The following is a 20,308-nucleotide window of genomic DNA, read 5'->3' on the forward strand; positions in this document are numbered from 1 at the left end:
ATATTCTTCAAGGCTGTAGCTGAAAATAACATTCCAATATACATATCCATTTATAGTTACTGTACATTGAGGAGCTTCCATGGGTAAAATTAACTCGTTATTATTTCGCATCGTTCAGTTATAGATCTCATTAATTATGAGATTTTTTGTGTTAAATAATAATAATAATATAGTTCCAAAGCAACGAATACCCGGCACATCAGAAAGACATTTAAAGGGAAAATACCAATATCATTATGACAATATATAACTATATAATTAGATACAACTGAGGTTATAAGGCATTAACTACTTTTTGCCATACGTTTAAGGACTCACCATGGCTGAACAGTTTGAGATATCAAAAATGTCTTCACAGTTTTGCATTCTCCTTGTCTTGAGATCACACTGGCCTGGTTGGATGCCAATCGTATAAATCCCCTAGGAGGAGTATATAAAATTCTATTGGATGCATTCTGCAAACAATCCAAAATAACTGACTTCCTGTTGAAAGGTGTCCAGCTCAATGAGATATAATATAAGCACCAGGTTTCACGTGTACGTGCAAGTGTGCATGAACTATGCCCCCAAATCTAATGGGCAGTAATACAACTTGCATTGTTTCCAGAAAATGAGAAGACTTTCGAACAAAGAAAACATTATTGACAAAACTCTGACACTGGAGACTCCTTCCAAATACAGCGGAATCTGTATGCCCTCCCTTAAAAAGTTTCAACTCAAGTATGTAAATTTTGCAAGAAATATGGAATATGGTTAAACAAATGAATTAGTCAACGCAAGTAACTTTTGCATCAGTTGAAAGCCAAGCTAACCAAGTTTTTGAATTTTTTGGCATTTTGTACATTATCTTGTTAAGACATTCCACCAAGGGGGCCAAGGAAGTTAGCAAGAACAAAAGGGAGCAACTTTTGAGAAAATTAAGAAAGAAGTTGTGGCTAAAAAGGCAGCCGGTGCCAAGAGGGATCATAAATTAATGTTAAATGAGGTTTAATATCAATTTAATATATTACGTTAATTCTTAATGTTTGGATTGTTTATGTGCAAAAATATGATTATGGTGTTAGACATTGGTAATCTTGGTAATATTTCTGGGTGGCTGGAACAGATTATCTGCATATACATTATTTCTTATAGAAAAATTTGCATTGCAATATGAATTTTCTTCTTAAGAGATCGTCTCCAAAACTAATTAAATTTGCATGCCGAGGTACCATTGTGTGTTAAACCTTTATAGTCCTCACCTTTATTTCTGGAGATTTCTGAAGTCCCTGTACATTTTAACATTTTCTCAGCACACCCGATTTAACTAATCAACTAATTAACCGCATTTTCCCAAACTGAAGTGGGTGTGGTAGAGCAGGAAAGCATTAAAAGTTCAGGGCAAGAGGTCCTTCAGGACCAGGCTGTAAACCTGGATTTTATACAACATCATACTAAATTTATGTGAATGAGTTCTTACTATAGAAATATTTTAGAAACAGTGCATGAATTACAGTTTAGAGCTAAAAAATCAGCAGTATTAATCACCTTCTGGCCAACTAGCATGTGCTGCTTTATAACTGGAAAATAAAATTAATTCTGATCTTTAGCATTTCATACAAGTTTACAAATTTTAAATTACATGGACAACACACTGTTATCGAAAAAACTTTGAGAATGTTTTTTTTATTTATTTTATTTATTCAGTATAATAACACATTACATGGCCCATAATATGAAAACCTAGACTTCGATAGCTTTAATACAATGGCACTTTCTTAAATCAATATAAACAATTTCCACTCTTCTTCCATGCAGTAAAAATGGAAGCAAAGCATTTAATGTATAAAATTATATATATATATATATATATATATATATATATATATATAAACAACAACAAGATGGGGTGGTTTAAGGAGGTAAGGTGCTTAGTACCACAAGTCAATGTGGTGAACAAAGTTTATATAATGAACTTGTCTAAATAACAAAAAAACCTCCTGAATGAAATGCTTTTAATCACACTGAAGGAATAACAGTATGCTTTAGGTTTAAAATATTGCTTAAAAAAAAAAATTGTAAACAAAATTAAAATTATGGATCGCACCAGAAAGTTGCATTTTTAAGATTTTTTTTACCTTTTTGTCTTTAACCACTTGATTAGTATTTAGTAAAATGTGCCAGATACACATGAAGCACATGTAAATAGGCTGAAAGTTGATGAATACTGAAAATAAACAAAAAAATCCTGTGTCATTTATAAAGGGAAAATGGGTGTATACTGTATATGCAGTAAATAAAAACAATGCAGTGTATTTAACTATTTATTAAAAGTGTAGTAAAAGTTGAAAAACTGGATGTTTTGGACAAACGCAGAAAACCTAGAAGCGACCTTTTTGCGTGGCTGATGAACGACTTTTTATCTACAACATCCTGTTCCTCTAGAAAGTCTTTAACATTTACTACATACGCGTAAAAACAACTCTCAGTCCAAAGCATACAAATACACATTTGTGTAGACGAATATCTCAGAGCATTTATAAACATAAATAGAGTGGTTTCAGAAAGATGTCTTTTTTTTAAAGCATGAGATTTTCTCAGTTTAGTATCTATAGAGAAAGAATTAGATTCTGCCAACAGACAGTGTGTAAATAAAATAACGGAAAAACTAGTATAGAGTGTGAAATGCTGATTAACCTTGTGATAATCAGGGGAAAAGCATCGTTATGCTTCCTCTTTAAGAAAAAAAAATGTTAAAACATGGAAATGCACCAGGGAAAAAAAGTAAAACATATAATAATAATAAGAAAAGGCTTAAACACTGTAATCTCAATAAGGGGTATAAAAAAGTGAGTGATTAACCTTATTAGGAACAGATGGAGATATTTTGTACCGTAATACTTTTTCACAAATAACACTATGCATCACAATTTTTTAAGCAAGGCATAAAACACAATATACTCTGCAAACATGTCATGAAAAAGCAGAGTTCGTACATTTTTAAAATATTTACAAAAATAAAAAAATTACAAAATGTACAAAAATGAATGCATGTAAGACAGGATAATGAACCAACAACACCTACAATAAAGTCGAATCAAAAACTTGGTACAGCGAGTAACTACAGAGTTACAGGAGCGCTGACATCTGATAATTTCCATATTTCCAGATTAGCATAGAATGATGTTAATAAATTGTAACATCAATACCATGTCGTCATCCAAAGCCTAGGTTCAGTATTGTTTATCAACACCCCTGTCACCCACTTCCTCTCATGACTGCACGTGATATAGAGAGTAACAACATCATGATGTCAATATATTATTACAACAGGAAACGATTAGCACAGTCTGGTTAGCTTTGCATGATCCTTAAAACCCTTTTTGTGCATTACAATATTGTAATAAATATACTGGGGTCAGGATTGTGCAATATAGAGTGATGTATCCTTTATATTTAGCACAATCTATGTAGTATGTTGAAATTATTATTTTTTTATTTCATTTTAACCAAATGCATCAACATGACCAAGCAAAAAAAAGGAGGAAAAACACAGGAAAAAAAAAAAATAGATGCAATGAAACTGTTACATATGACTGTGTTTTTATGGTTATTTTCAGTTGTTTCTATGACTAAAAAACTACCTATTTCTTCCCACATTCAGGTAGTCGGTAAATGTATGTGTTTTAAAAGTAAGATCTTGATAACTTTGGCTTTACCTGACATTTTTGGCGTTTTGTTTTGTTTTTCTTAAATCAATTTTGTGTTTCCAGCAGAGACCTATCCCGCTTGAGTTATAATAAAAACTAACATTAAAACCACAGTGGTTTCTAGGTCAATCTACAGCCATCCAGGACTAAACAGGACCTTGCTTGAGTAAACCCAAATAGAATGTACCATGGGAAAGTCCGTGAGTCAGTGTTAAAGACAACACTGTGAGGTCTCTCTTGACATGCATTAGTCATATCCGTATTTGACATATGCAACCTCGCAGCTGCAAAGCTGTCATGGGGCGCCGTCTGGTATGTGTTAAACCTCTGTAACGTTCTGAACGAGAATAGCACACAATACTGGACAGAAATAACCAAGTCATATATACGCTGCTGTGTGAGAATACTAGAGCACTTGCAAACCACTAAGATTAAATCCTCATCCAGTCATTAAATCAACTAACTGACTAGAGATTACATCATGTGCCAGGGAATGTCAACATTTTACGTCATAAACTGGCATCCAATTGTTAATTTTTGTCAAAAAATGGTTAATAAAAATGCTCAAATTGCCTCTTTCTGTGGAAATGTACCACGTAAGAAGTAATAAGAAAAAAAAAAAATCACACCATTTAAAAAAAAAAAAAAAAAAAATGAAAGTATAAAATTATACTGTGGAAACAGTACACAGATCAGCCATAGCATTACCTCCACATAACATTAAAACTTTAGCATCGATTATTAATTATATGCGAGTAAACAGGTAAAAGAATCATGGCCTGATCCCATCTCGTTTCTCACAGAAAACAAATGCAGCAAAAATGACTGAAAGTCAATGCTGGTCTTGATATAAAGACATCAGAACACCCTGTGCATCACAGTCTGCTACACATGATGTCCAGCAAGCCGACCTAGCCTCGAAACTCCGACTGCTCAAGTCCGATCAGCGGAGGCCACACCCCTTGGCTCACAGCGCTCAAAGGATCCACTGCCAACATCCTGGTGCCAGACACCACAGCACACCGCCAGAGGTCTAGTGACGTCATGCGGACTCGTGCCCTGAGAGGCCAGAGCTGGCACGGGGGCAAATAAGGAGCCAACACAATACTGAGCTTACTGTTTTGCATTCTAACATTATGCCTAATCAGTGTATGCTTCTGTGTTTAGTGAAGGAAAAGAGGGTCATGTATTCAACTGCTTGTTTACCCATATTTCATCGTCAAAAAATGTTCAAATGACACTATTAAGCATAATACTTTCAGTGTGAGCTTTAGCTTTAATTTCAGTTCAGCATTTAATCTGATACAATACATCCTGATTTCAGTTCTTAAATTCTTACCCTATAACCAAATTTGTATATTAATATTAAAACCCACCCTTAACTAATGGAAATCCCATAATTATAGATTACACTGTAATTCAAAGCAAAGGAAAAGGACCTGTTCAAACCAGCACCGATGAAATGTTCATGACTGTGCGCTGGTCTTTCTGTGTCACTTACTCAGCAAAAAGAGCATGAGCAAGACAGCAGTGACACCCCACATTCTCCACCTGTCTGTGTCTATCTGTACTGCCTTTCTTTATATGCACAGATCCGCTGTATCCCACAGAACGGTCCCTAATAAAGCAGAATAAATGTTACTGCTCACAGTGGTAGCATAAACATCTACCCAACCAAAAAAAAAGAAAGAATGCTGGTGATGTGTGGAATTGTAAAACTAGAGTCCTAGAGGAATAACAAAACTTATTTTAAGGGGGGAATGACAAGGAAATTAAATTGAGCGGAAAAGCAAGTTTCAAAAGAGAGAGAGTGGGTGTGGTCGGTTTTTGTTTAAGATAATAGGCAAACTTTTTATTGGAGCAGAGGGATGCAGTTTCCCTGAGAAATGCAAGAAGGAGTAAGTTCTTGTAGGACTGGGTGCATGTGGCCATTTTCTGAGGTAGAAAGTGGGCGTTGTCAGTTTCTGTGATAGCGGGCAGACACAGTGGAAGTAGGTGTCGTCAGTAGGTAGACGAAGCCAAAGTATATATTAGAAATGTTAATGGTTAATCATTAGCTAATTAAGAGAAACGTGAAATTTGCAACTTTGTATTATAGTTTCTGTGAGAGTACACGGGTGTAGTCAGCGTTTCCGTGGGAGTACACGGGCGTGGTCAGTGTTTCCGTGGAAGTACACGGGCGTGGTCAGTGTTTCCGTGGGAGTACACGGGTGTGGTCAGCGTTTCTGTGGGAGAAAATAGAAGTGGCCAGCATTGCAGTGGGAGTAAACGGGCGTGGTCAGCAGTTTCGTGGGAGTAAATGGCCGTGATTGGAGCTTCATGGGAGATTCAGAGTTCCTATTAGAGATTATGTGGGAGTGGTCAGAGATAAGGTGTATGTGGAAGAGTGTGGTCAGTTTCTGTTTGTGTGGTTAGTGTTTCTGTGGGGTCAGTTTTTCGGGAGTAAAGGGTGTAGTTTAAGTTACAATTAAACTGCTTAATGGAGGTGTATACACGGTTTTGCATCGTCTCTAAACTTTCTTCCACTAATATTAATTAGAAAAAGGCAGAAATATCAAACAGAGATGGATGTGGACAATAAAAAAAAAAAAAAGGAAAGTAAGCCTTTTCCTTAACTCTTGATAATATCATGAGTTCTCGCATTCCTGCAAATGAATCACAGAAACCTTGGAATGTGAAATCCCAACATCTCCTGAGGAATTCCTTTTTCAAAAGGTCCTATTGGCAAACAAATATTCCTGAAAAAATCCTGTGGAAATGCATCAAGTCAGGAATGACAAAGCTAATAAAAGACTAATGTAAAAAGTAGGTCATTAAAATAAAAAAAAACAAATATCTCAAGTAATAGCACATTGTTCCTCATAATCATAGTTTCCATATGTCAGTATACAGGGTGACTGATAGTGTTAGTACCACATCAGGACATTGCTTTAGATGAGGGACTTGCAAATCCAGTCTTCACTTTTAACATGTGAAAGACTCTCGCTCTCTTTCAGCAGGCTTGTGGCAGATGATCTCTTTGTCCAAATGTTCCTACTGCGTATGCATTCATTCACCAGTCACAGTTGTGACTAATCTGTGCCTAAACCTGTGAGTGTCATTAAATGGTGCTCTGTAGCACAGATGTGTGTACACACTCTACACCCTTGGTTAATTATTGTGTCTTAAGTGAAACTTGATATCCGAGTGTTTGCATGGCGGGGATCGTCCAGTTCTGATGTGGCTAGGTCTGGATTTTAGATTTAGCAAAGATTTAACAATTTTGGAGTGGGCACACACACAAAAAAAAAGGATAAGTGTTTAAAACTGCAGGGACATATGCCTGTGTGTGTGTGTATTTGTATGTTTCTCAGCTCTCTTCCTCAGGCTGTTGCTGGTCGAGCAGGCGGACATGTGTGAAGGGGAAGTGGCCTTTCTTGCCCTTGCATTCGCCTTCCCACTGGCCGTTCACGTTGATCTTTGTTACCGTCACCAAGTCGCCCACCTACAGACACACAAAATTCACAGCTGCATGATGGAGACTGAATGCAACAAGCATGCCAAGCAGTACAGACTGAATACGCAGTATGAGACTTGTTGTAGGGTGAAACACACCAGATTGGTCTCTTACTGTATTCTCTATTTTAAATCCAAGTACATATAAAAACTTGCACAGGATCGTGACTATTCTGCCATCTGCACCAACACTTTTAGCTACCATCTGCACAGGGCAGCTTGCTCTGCTTTTACACACTAACGTTTCATCTTGATTAAACAAGTCTCATTTTTCTTTAAGTCTATTCGCTGGCTTAATTTTATATATAAAATAATTAATCCTATAAAATAACATGATGACAGGATTATATGTGACTAGTATAAATAACAGTATAACCTGCAGATAAAAATGCAGTAACGCCTTTTTAGAGACAATCTGAATCCAGTCAGTGGAGGTTTTCAACTTTCCTCCCCACAGAGAGTTTCAATAAAAATGTATGCGTGACTGAAGAGAAACAGAGTTATACATTTGTTTATATTAGTTAATTAGCCAGAAAACACAAGCAACGAGTTAGACATGAACCTTTTTTCAGAAATAACCAGATTTTTATGAATATTAAAACCCATGCATGAGTGCTTGTACAAACAATTAAAAAATAAATCAGTCCTTATCCAAGTTGATTATGATTTATGAGTAAATAAGTATTAAATAAAAAAATTATTATTAATGGAAAAGCTCCACTGGTATTCTAGGATAAAGTTGAGGAGAGAGTACATACCTCGAGTGCAAGTGCAGTCTTGTCATACGCATTGGGCACCCTCTTCTGGATGGCCTTGGCGTACACAGGCCCGTTCTGAAGGTTGGGGAGCGGTGTGTTGACCACAGGCTGGGCGTAGTCCAGCTTTCCAGGAAGCGGAGCTCCGTTGTCATCAGAGACCACTCCGAGGGCAGACGGCGCCTGCCCTGCGGGACCTCCGCCTAAAGAGACTGGCGAAGCAGGTCTGTAGGTTTCTACATATGGCACTGGGATCAAGCCTTTGCGTCCATCAGCGTTCTGAGCGCTCCACCACTGCTCCTCGGTCTTCTCGAGCACTCGCAGGACGTCCCCTTTGCGGAAAGGCAGGTCCTCTTCGTCGCTGCCTGGGAAGTCAAAGAGCGCTCGGACGAACTCAGACTCGTCTTGCCTCGCTGGGACACCCGCAGGCGCTTGTCCAATCAAGCTGGCGTGCTTTGAACGTGCCGCGACGGGTTCGATAAGCGTTGTGGTATCCAGATAGTGGATCTTGTAGAACTCCAGCAGGCCTGGGAGCGTGTCGAATTCCTGATCGCCAATACGGAATCGAGATGGAGCCGGACCTGGTTGGGGAGAGATAGATTGTTAGGACCCAAATTATGAACTAGATTAAATTAACAAAACTAGAGGCAGTTTTGTTAATTAAAAAGTAAAGGTAAGAATGAAGGAGTTAACAGTCACGCTATGCCTAATATCATTGATATTTGGGGAAAAAGTGGCAAGAGCAAAGCTCTTGTGTGCCTTCCTACTGTATCAGCTATGGCTGTGTAGGTTACAGGCCGAGATTGGCACGTGCTACACGTACAGGAAGATTGTGGAGGAGACTGCGGGCACTGATGATGACGTGTCTCAAGACCACCCTTTCCAGCAGACTGAAATTAGGGTCACGTGTTCTATAAAACAATCACAAATTCACATCCATTGTGACGCTTGCCAATCATGGCCGTCTGTGAGCTCACGCAAGCAGAAGTGGCAGAAAGCGTTTTTGTCCCGCCGATTTGAACAGTGTGTGAGCAAGCAGTTAGGATGGATGGATAGATAGATAGTTAATTCATTCCCATGGGGAAATTCACAAGATCCAGCAGTCCACAGATAGTTTCATGTAGAAAATAAAAAAATAAGGTAAAAACAATCCTATAAACAAAACAAAAAAAACAATAAATAAATAAAAAAATAGGTAAAAGCTCCTGTGCATATTATTATGCAAAGGCAGTGGAGATGTGGTAGACTGGCGTTATGTGTCTCAGAGGAAACACGTGATAGCCTTCGCCCTTCCTATGAAAAAATGAAATGAAAAAAGGTGTTCATTTAGTAACTAACTTTGATGCCTAACTTTGAATTAACCAACATAAAACTACAAAAACCTGAACTTCCGGCTGTATTAAAAGAAAAAGTAAATGTCAGGAGCATTCGCACACAGTCACATTACGCTTTTATCAGACTCGACATTAGTGATATAGAGAAAAAAAAAAAAAAATGAAATGAAATCTTTGTGAAAGCACTAAATCACTGCACATGCACAAGACACATCCGAGCAGTCTAAAGCTCAAAAACATATCACGCTTGTTTAGCTTGCTGATTTGCAAAAGATAAAGCATGTAACAGCTTGTGTATTTTTAAACATCAGAATCTTTTCTCTTTTAATACGAAGCACATCCGATTGCGTATTAGCACAGCAAACAGATCCACCCCCCCCCTCCCCGACACACATACGTCATTTACACTGTGCTTAAGAGTCACGATGACACCCTGACAGTGACACTCCAACCATTCATCCTTGGCAAAGCTCTCACACCTCACACTTCCTCCTGGAAATTCCACTTCTCCGCCCATCCACGATAAAATCGGCGAGTTTCAACTTAACGCCAGACCAAGATGACTAAGACTTCCTGCTATGTATCTCATATGTATACTGACAGTGAGTCATTACTTAAAAAAATACAAAAAAGAAATGCGTGAGTCTGAACTAGTTAGAGACACTTTAAATGATGTGGCACACTCCTTTTTCTGTGGTTTGGAAATTTGCTGATGGTACAAGAGTGAGTTTTAATAAAAATGGCTTGTATAAACGAATCCGCCACACCCGTCTGTGGAGTTCGAGGAGCTAAGCCAAAAACACAAATACATACAAACGCTTTACGTATAGAAAAATCAAGGCAGGCACAAATGCATGTATACACACTGTGTATGAAAAAAAGAATGACCAGGAATGACAGGCTTGCTTAATAACCCAGTGCTGCTAATTTCCTTTCCTCAGTGATGAAGAATTTTAATACTTTTAAATGACTCTCTGAATGATCCTGGATTGACCAGATTCAACTGGACAAACTAACAGATTAATTTTATTTATTTATTTTAAATTAATGGCTAGCTCATAAGCTAGCTTTTTTAAATAAACAATATCAATATATCAGATGAAGTCTCAGAAAAGTTGTGCCAGAAAGAACAAGGAGTCATTTTTAAATTGAGGTGTCGACTCCGTATTTGATTCAATGAACCGGCTGGATGGATGGAGTTGATTCAGTAAGCAGAGTCAATTGAAGTCGATTCCATAGATCAATTTAAGGGGCTCATAACAAACCCTCTAATAGAAGATCAACAAAACGAATGATTTCTGTACTTCTGTGGTTTTTAATACACACTATAAGTAGAGAAAAAAATAAGAGGGGTCGTTCTCAAATTGCGGAAATAACTCCGCGTTCTGTTTAAGGAGCTGGATGGATAAATCAATTCAGTGATCCGAGTTAAATGAGCCGATTTCATGAATCAATTCAAGAGTCACAAAACAAACACTTTAATAAAAGGCAATATGTATAAAATAGTTTTTCTGGTAAATATATAACTTCCAGGTGGTGTTATTATATATATATATATATATATATATATATATATATATATAAATAAATGTTATTACATGCAAATGTAATTGTTTTTATTTCAATTAATGAACTAAAACGATACCGTTATGTTGATACCTGAGCAATCTTACTCGAAGGTCAAATAAACTTATTAAACTTTATTACATTTAAACATTATTAAATTTTACTACTTTAAATAAACCTTACAAACTTCATTTTTAATTTCCTACGTTTAATGGGAGTTGTATTAAGCGAGGCGTTTCTCGGACACAAAAGAGTCGACTCGCGATTCCCAAAGCTTGGAATCAAGTCGCTTTCTTTTTCGGGATTCACTTCCCAGTCCACTTGCTAGCTAGCAAACTGGCGCGAGAGCCCATAAAAGTTCGTTAAACCGTTTTTGAGAATTTTTCCAGTAATAAAAGCTGAGTCTATATCTTACCAGTTCCGGACTGTCTGTTGTTGCTGGCGCTGTTGATGATATAATGCGAAACTTTGGAGTTCTCCGACACAGAGAGCACATAGTCCCCCTTGCTGGTAGTCGAGTCCCTGACCAGGAACATTCCGTGCCTCTGGCCCTGCAGCAGCGACACGGCGTCCTTACGGTTCATGGGTCCCCAGTACCAGCTATCACGGTCCTCGGCGTCAAAATGCCCAGCCATGGCTAAATTCAGTCCTGCTCAAGGGTTTCTTTCAGGCCTCGCTGCTTCTCCTCCTCCTCCTCCTCCTTACTCCAGTCAACTCATACAAAAACTTCGGCTCCCACAGAAAGCTCCTGCTCGAAAAACACAAAACAGCATTTTGTTTTTACGCTTTACTTCTCACGCCACTCTTACACACGCTAACTAAAACAGTGCTTTTTCTTTTAAAAAGGAGCAATAACTAACTTGCAAACTTTTTCTTTGTTAAAATATAAACTCTTTCGGTTAACCCATCCAGGTCTCAAACTGAAATGGCGGACGTTGAGAGAAGGTTAGACCTCACAGACAGGATGTGACGTAGGCCCCGGTATGAAACTAAGAACCCGGTTACAAATACCAGCCATGTGCCTAAGGTCGAAAGCGTCGTCCACTTTCACATCAATCTCATATCAAATCAATAAATATAACTTTGATTATATATCTAATGGATGGATATATCTTTGACTCCCACAGCCCAAAGACAAGCAGATTAGGCTTATTGGTGTTCCCACAACTGCCCTTCAATGTATTGGCACCCCATTCAGGGTGTGCCCGACCTCGTGCCCTATGTCTCCTGGGATGGGCTCCAGGTCCCAGGCAACCTAGTACAGTATACAGAATGAAGCGGGTTAAACGATAAGTGAATGAATAATGCTATTACGATGATTGAAATGAAATGACTTTCAACCACACATTATTAGTTGTTATAAGCTAGTTATAATATAGTTCCAGCTATCCATTCATCTAGAAACTTCTGTGGTCCAACTAGGGAGGACAATTAGATGATCTTAGATTACCCTAAACATCTTAGATTACCCTAATCTGCATGTCTTTGGACTGTTAAAGGAAACCCGTAGCAGAGGGAGAACATGTGAACTCCACGAAAACAGACTAGAGGTGGGAATCAAACCCGGACATTGCTACAGTATTATAGTTAGTTCAATAGATGTTTTAATCAGTGGTTTAAAAATGAGTAATAATTGTGTTTTTATGAACAGTACATGGTTGCTTAACTGATGATAAAACTAAACGAGCTCATAAATAAACTTTGTTACTCTACATAATACACCAGTAACTTTGGACCAAGTAATCTGATTAGATATGGCTGCACAGTGGCTTAGTGGTTAGTACTGTTGCCTTTCACCTGGATTGGTGAAATGGAGTCTGTGTGAATGGAGTTTGCATGTTTTCCCCTTGCTTGGTGGCTTTCTTCTAAGTATTCCCAGTTTCCTTCCACAGTTCAAAGAAATGCCCATAGTGTGTGAATACCAATCTGGCATCGAGCCGTCAACCCAACCCTTAGGTAACTGCCTTTGACATGATGGATATATCTCCAGGGTGGGGAGTATCAATCGCCTGATGTGCCGGATGGCACATGGACAGATGAAAATACCAAATTGATTAGATAAGTGGCATTCGAGTGGTGATAATAGATGGTAACAGCACTCGGAGATTTAACTATATCTAATATTCTGCATCACAGGTGTGCTAACGATCATTAATTATGCTAACTTTCAGTTGAAAGTAGGTCAGTATAATATGCAGTAATGAGGAGAGAACAGCTGCCTGCCAAAACTCTCATTCGAACCCTGTCACGGAAGCACTTTCAATGAGAAAACACATTCAATAATGTTGTCAATCTTCAAAAAACACTTAATAATTGTTTCTAAGTCATCCTGAATCGCCTTTGTGTTGTTTTATTTATGCCTAAGTTAAGCTTTAAAGCTCACTTACTTCTAACACTACTGGTATTGCAGTTTAGAACTAAAATCCTGAAATGGCTTCATCAAATAATGTGACTCAATTTGAATAATATGTTTGGATAACAAATCTCTCCCATGATTCATAAGGGAATTTATCTGGAATTAAGCTCTGGCTGGAGAAAAGAAAAAAACCCTGCTGTTCTAGCATCAGGTCAAAAGGTGGCAGTCTAATACAATGGTTATAATGTTAACCAACACACTACTGTACTTGCTGTACATTTTGAGTTTATATGACCAAAATGTATTTTCTATTTCTCTTATTAATGTCAGAGTTTTGGGATGGCTTTACACTAGAGTTTTTGAGCATGACCATGGGGATTGTGCTCATTCAGTAACAAAAGCAGTATTGAGGTTAGGCATTTATATTAGAAGGAAGTCTGAAGTGAAATCAATGCTCGGGTTTTTGGGTTGGTGGGAAAAAATTTTAATATCCGGAGGAAACCCACCAAGCGAAGGGAGAACATGCAAACTCCATGCACACAGAGACGGGAATTGAGTCTGGCTCGGAATTAAGTAACTCCTTCAGTAATCTTCAGTAAGTGAAAATCATGCCCAGTTGGGTCGTGGTCAGGTGACTTCCTCAACCGGGTTCTTAAGAACATTCTATTTCTTTCCCTTGAAAAACTTAATCAGAATAATTTGAGTTATTATCCATCTGCACTGTAAAACACCATATGGAAAAACGTTTTGCTCAATACAATTTAGACTTCATGCACCAGTGACCCAGATCCATTGGCAGGCATACATACAGTACATACATATATACCCAATGGACCTGGGTCACTGGTGGATGAATTCTAAAATGTGTAGAGCTAAATGTTTTGTTTAGATTCAGTCGAATGGTCAAATCTGTTAGTATAGTGTTTCAAAGTTTGTTTTTAAGTGGTTACTGCATTTCATTAGTTCTGAACATGTAGTTTGCACAATGACAATAAAGATAAATCTAATCTAATCTAATCTAATCTAATCTAATTTACATGTCCTCGCCATAACACACAGCTTGAACAAGGTTAAACAGATGATCTGGTATTCTTTTGGTCATGAGCCCCTCCTTTCCTTCTCCATATTCACACCTTTAATCATTCTGGTAAAAATCATCTTGTAGCAGCACTGAGCAGGCAAGGAAACCTTTTTAAATATTCTTTTGCAAAACTAATCTGGTCTTTGGGCTATTAAGTGTTACCAGTGGTTTGCATTTGAAAGTCATCCATCCTAGAAACCTCTGTAGTCTGACTAGGGACTGTGGGGGCCAGTGGTGAGCGCTGTACTTATTCACATTTTTGTAGGACCTCCGTTCAACATTCACACACAATGGGCAATTTGGAAATGCCAATTGGCCCAATGTGCATGTTTTTGGAGGAAACCGGAGAACCCAAAGGGAACCCACCAAGCACGGGGAGAACATGCAAACTCCATGCACACAGACCCGACATGGGAATCGAACCCAGGACCTGGAGGTGCAAGGCGACAGTGCTAACCACTAAGGCATCACGCCGTCATTTTGAAGCAAACCATTTGTTTTTACATTTATTAAGACATTTCTTGATTGTAGACGTTGACAATGATCCAATTGGCTCCTGTTCTTGTTCGTGACCTGACTTGATGTTGCAAAGGAGTTTTTATTCACCAAGGAAAGACATCTGTGAGCCTCCACTTTAGGTGTCTTAGATGGTTCTTTTGGTGTTGCTGAGCTTGTCAGTGCATTCCTTCTTTTAAAGAGAATATTCTTTTAGCTAGATGATGGGCTCATCTGATTGCACAGACAACACTTTTGACTTTTTGGAAATTGTGAGTTCCCATGAACAGCTACCAAATGCAAACTTAACACTTGGAATCAACTCTACATCATGTGTCATGAAAGAAACTAGCCATCAAATATCTAGTCTTCAATTACTTTGTAAAATGAAAACCTGAAAGTCTAAACTTCAATCACAGCTTGACTGCACAATGTGAAAAACTGTAGTCTCACTTTATTTCTCAGTATAATCTCCTGCACTGATGCACTTTCACTAATGCTTGGATACCATCAAAGTTGAACGTTATCTCAGTGTGCCAGAGCCATGATTTGACTGCCTACTTTACATTCTAAACACTGGCCTCCCAGGAAGTGGATGGTTATAACAACACATTTGGGATACTTGTATATGTGTGTTTTCTTGGATCCAACTTTACGCCCAAGCTCTTTGAAAAACAGAGCTTTAGAAATGTAGAAGTTATAATATCTTCATTATTATTATTATTTTTTTTTTTTATTATTTATTTAGTTTCGCCCACTTGCAATAATGATTGACATGGGCGTGATGTACTGTAAAAGCTTCTGTCAAACTCCTTTCATATGGACTCTTGAGACTTGATTAAGTTGAAGAGGGCGGTAATTTTGTTTCCTCCTCTCTCACATGGTGGTTCATTAGCGAGTCTGTCTGGAGACTGTGAGATCGATCAGGAGAGCCTCAGTGCCTCACACTAACTATAGATATTCCGCCATGCGTGCCAGCAGCTTCTTCCCTCAGGCCTTCTTCACAGTCTGTCACTAAAAGCTCAGCATGGACACGAGAATGATGAAAACGAGGCCCTAAACACCCAAAACGCACATTAACAAGTCACGGAGTTGACTGATTTCTCCCTGGATTGATTAGTTCTGCATCACTAAGTACAGTGTGTATTAAATCACTTAAAAAAGGCCGACAGTTTTAGTTAGAGGTCTAGAGTAAATATGTGAGATAGTTGTTGTTCTTGTATTTCACTGGTAGACTTCTTTTGTCAAAGTACAGTATGTAAGTGCTACTTTAACAGCTATTGAAGCCAGAGTTTAAAATAAACTGAGTTTAAAATTAAAATACAAATTTATATGATTTTTTTACGTTATTAAGTATTTATGGATTAATGCTACAGTTTCTGCAGTTTGTGTGCATTCACTCCTGCTACATGGAAAAGAAGTTAGTAAGGTGACAAAGAGGAATAAAAGATGATGAGAGAAGAGGGGAGAAAGAGAGAGAAGCAGAAAGTCAGAAGACAGAAAACAGCAAGAATGGAGTAAGAGGGACTGAGAGGGAGAGATAGAGGTGAGGAGGTGGAGAAAGAAAGCGTGATAAAATGAGAGGAGAAAGAAAGAGAGACAGGTAAAGAAAGAAAGAAACAGAGATGAGAAAGAGAAAGGTAAAGAAAGAAAGAGAAATGGAAAGATGAAATGAAAGAAAGAAGAAAGGAAGGAAAGAAATGGAGAGATGGAGAGAAAGAAAGAAAGAAAGAAAGAAAGAAAGAAAAAGAAAGAAAGAAACTAAAGAAACAAACAAAGAAAGAAATGGAGGGATGAGAAAGAAAGAGAGATAGAAAAAGAAAAAAGAAAGAAAGGAGTGAAAGAAAGAAAGAAAGAAAGAAAGAAAGAAAGAAAAAGAAAAAAAGGAAAAATGGAGAAATGAGAAAGAAAAGAATGAAACATACAAACAAAGGAAAGAAAGAAATACATGAAGAGATAAAGAAAAAGAAAGAAAGAAAGAGAAAACCCAAAGAAACAAAGAAAGAAAAAATGGAGAGATGAGAGAGAAAGAAAGAATAAAAGAAAGAAGAAAGAAAGAAAAGAAATGAAGAGATGATACAGAAAGAAAGTAAAAGAAAGAAAGAAATAAACTGAAGAAACAAAGAAATGAAGAAATGAAGCGATAAGAGAGAAAGAGAGACAGAAAAAGAAAGGAAGGAAGGAAGGAAAGAAATGGAGACATGAGAAAAAAAAGAAAGCAAGAAAGAAAAGGAAAGAAACTAAAGAAAGACAGAAAGAAAAAAGAAAGGAAAGAAAGAAATAAAGAGATGGGTAAGAATTTTTTTTATCTGTCCTCATTCTGTTTTAACTCAAACAAATAAACAGACATTTTATTCAGTGCTATTTCCTTTCAGAAAACAAGTCTCCGTTCTACGTACTCTTCTAGAAGTAACAACCCAATTAGCGGCTGCTGCTAAATAATGAATAATTGATGACATCATTTATAATTGCTTTGTGCCATAGAACAGCGGTAGCTCTCGTGAGATTACTTCAGGCCGCGGTCGAGGTCTTTGGGACAATAATGTAGGAGCAAAGTCAATACCTGATAAAGCTGAGTAATGTGTGTGTCTGCTGGTCAGGTCTGAGCTATAGAAAAGTTAAGCAAGCGTGACACTCTTCCAGCCAATTCCTAATGACGCTTTATACGGGATTACAAACTGACAGTCTTTGTTGTAGCTAAGGGGTTTAAAAGACATGAAGTCAAAAAGCTCCTATGTTTAGTGCTTTCTTAGCATCCAGGCATACGCTGTACAGTGCGAGAAAAGCTGTTGTTTGAGGACAACTTGCACTGCGCCAGGGGAGGAATGCAATGTCACCTATCTCATCTAGTTGGAAATTAAAGACGGAAAAACACTGGGAAAGATCTCAGAGGTTAAAAAGCCAGTGATGTTAGCATTGTGTGTGAGATCAGCTCCCCAAACCATAAATAATAATAATAATAATAATAATAATAATAATAATTAGAGGCTCCAGAGGCTTGTACTGTGGACACTATGCATGATGGGTGCATCGCTTCATGTGCTTCCCGTCTTCCCTGATGCGCCTGTCGCTCTGGAATAGGGGTCAATCCGAACTCATCAAACCACATGACTATTTTCCATTGATCTTTATTCAACCGTTTTTTTTTCTAATTAGTCTCAGTAACATGTGGTTTTCTCAGGGCCACCACAGCTGTTTAGCTCCTATCTCATGTGTGAGTTCTCCTCACATTGTATTGTGTATGAAAATGCTCTAACTTTCACTACTAAATATAGCTAACTATTGATTTTTTACCATGCGACTTCACCAAATGTTTAAGTGATCTCTTTTCAAGCCACATTTCTTTCACAAAGTTGACAATATCTTTCTAGGTTTTGATTATATGTTGAAGAGTTCTTAACCCAGTTCCAGCAATTTCAAATCTCCTTAGTTGTTTTCTTTGCCTGACGGAAAACACAATAATTTGACCCTTCTGTAATGGCGACATTTTTTGGATACTGTAAGTAGTGTATGGATATTGTTATCCATCACCATATTCACCCAAAGCCTATGGTTTGATTTGAAATTGTCATAACATTTGTCTATTAATAGCGAATACTATTTCTTAGCAAAACACCCATTTAGAAAAGTATCCTAAATGCAAGTCTATCAAAACATATTCCTTGGCCATGTTAATGCTTCTATTGTCTTTATGTTAGAAACTATTGGCTTAATTATCATTATTATTATGAATATTAGTTTATTGTATTATAATTTTTATAACATTTTGCCTTTCCCAATTAAGCTTAAAAACCATTGTGGAATAAAGGATGCTCCTCAGATGTGTGTGTGTGTGTTTGACCCTGCACTAGTATTTCAGTCACTAAAATGTGTCAAGAGTGTCAGAGTGGAACTGGTCATCAAATACGATAAACATAATCAAACCCTAATAATAATGGCGAGAGCCAGCCATCTGGAAGAGACAGAGAGAGAGAGAGACAAAGAGAGACAGTAAACAAACCAAGTTGAAGTCAGAGAGATTTAATATAACTGTACAAGAGGAAAACTTTATTCTCACTGGGAGTTCGTATCATTACCCAAGTTGTCAAGATGGTTAGATAGCTATGACTCCTGACTGCATATTATGCGGTTTGATATGCGGCATTAACTTCACTATGAACGTTTGTTGTCTTGGCAGTCAGAACCATGAGATTAGTCCACGCAGTTATGGACAGTGTCACGACAGCTTCTTCCTTAAGTAGCATTTATCAGCTACACCAGAGAGAGTGAAATCCACAATCATGTGTCCTTTAGCTTTAAATACTGTAATAAAAAATAAATAAACAGTGTATAAGGTGTTAATCTATAGTTTCTAACTATACTATCTAAGTTCTACACTGGACACAGGTTCACTAAAACATGACAAGACCAAGTTCAGTTTCAGTAAACCTGCGCACACTTGAGCCTCAGATCCCTGTTCCTGTCTGGTAGGACAGAGGTATGCTCTAATACTTCCTTTCTGCTCACCTCAGTTATAACAAGTGGTTATTTGAGTCACCAGCCTTCCCGTCAAACTCGAACCAGTCTGGCCAACTGGAACACTGGATGTTTTTTCACACCATTCTGTATAAACACTAGTCACTGTTGTGTGTCATAATCCCAAGAGATCTGCCGTTTCTGAAAATCTCAAACCAGCTCGTCTGGCAAACAGTAACCACAACAAGTCAGTGACATTCCATTTTCCCTTTTTCTGATGTTTAATGTGAATATTAACTAAGACCTGTATTTGCTGGATTTCATGTACTGCCACGAGATTGTCTGATTAGATGACTGCACAAATTACTGAACCTTTTAAAGTGTCTGGTGGGGGAAACAGCCATTTGGAAATTGGTATAGTTCAGTGCAAAAGTCTTGAGTCACCCCTAATTTCTTCATATTTTGTTTTCCAAACTTCCTTTGTATTAATTTTGAGGAATAGTTCTCCTGGTGTCCTGAGGGCTCTCATTTTCAGTCTAGTTCCTACACCAGGCCAGTTTCAGAGAAATGTTTTTAATTTGTTCAACCACATAGTGACCTATAAATCATTCACTCACCCACTCATCATCTATCCCGCTTTATCCTGTATTCAGGGTCACGGATACCCTGGAGCCTATTCCAGGAGACTTAGGGCACAAAGTCGGGTACACCCCGGACAGGGTGCAATCCATCACAGGGCACACACAAATACACTCACTTACACACTCATTCACACACTATGGGCAATTTGGGAACGCCAATTAGCCTAATCTGCATGTCTTTGGCAGGAGGGAGGAAACCGGAGAACCCGGAGGAAACCCACCAAGCACTGGGAGAACATGCAAACTCCATGCACACAGAGACCGGAATCGAACCCGGACCCTGGAGGTGCAAGGAGACAGTGCTAACCACTGGCATTTTTTTTTTTTACCTAAGAAGTATAAAATTAATATAACAAATCTGAAACTTATATATATATTGTGGCGTGGGCGGGGCGGCGGCTGACGACCAGCATGCCTTGCGGGGATGTCGGTGTGCTCACC

At 38.0% G+C, this 20,308-nt stretch overlaps 1 protein-coding gene across 1 annotated transcript; it reads right to left on the reverse strand.

Moving 5' to 3' along the window:
- Positions 1 to 2,290: 2,290 nt before the first annotated feature.
- On the reverse strand, positions 2,291 to 11,782 carry LOC128512397 (adapter molecule crk-like). The gene is made up of 4 exons (XM_053485655.1): positions 11,700 to 11,782; positions 11,255 to 11,587; positions 7,943 to 8,520; positions 2,291 to 7,173 (listed from the first exon to the last, which is right to left on the reverse strand). Exons 2-4 carry the CDS (start codon positions 11,472 to 11,474, stop codon positions 7,039 to 7,041), a joined length of 933 nt encoding a protein of 310 aa, XP_053341630.1. The 5' UTR covers positions 11,475 to 11,587; positions 11,700 to 11,782; the 3' UTR covers positions 2,291 to 7,038.
- Positions 11,783 to 20,308: the final 8,526 nt, after the last annotated feature.

Source organism: Clarias gariepinus, chromosome 24, assembly GCF_024256425.1.
Source record: "Clarias gariepinus isolate MV-2021 ecotype Netherlands chromosome 24, CGAR_prim_01v2, whole genome shotgun sequence".
NCBI classification, from domain to species: domain Eukaryota; kingdom Metazoa; phylum Chordata; class Actinopteri; order Siluriformes; family Clariidae; genus Clarias; species Clarias gariepinus.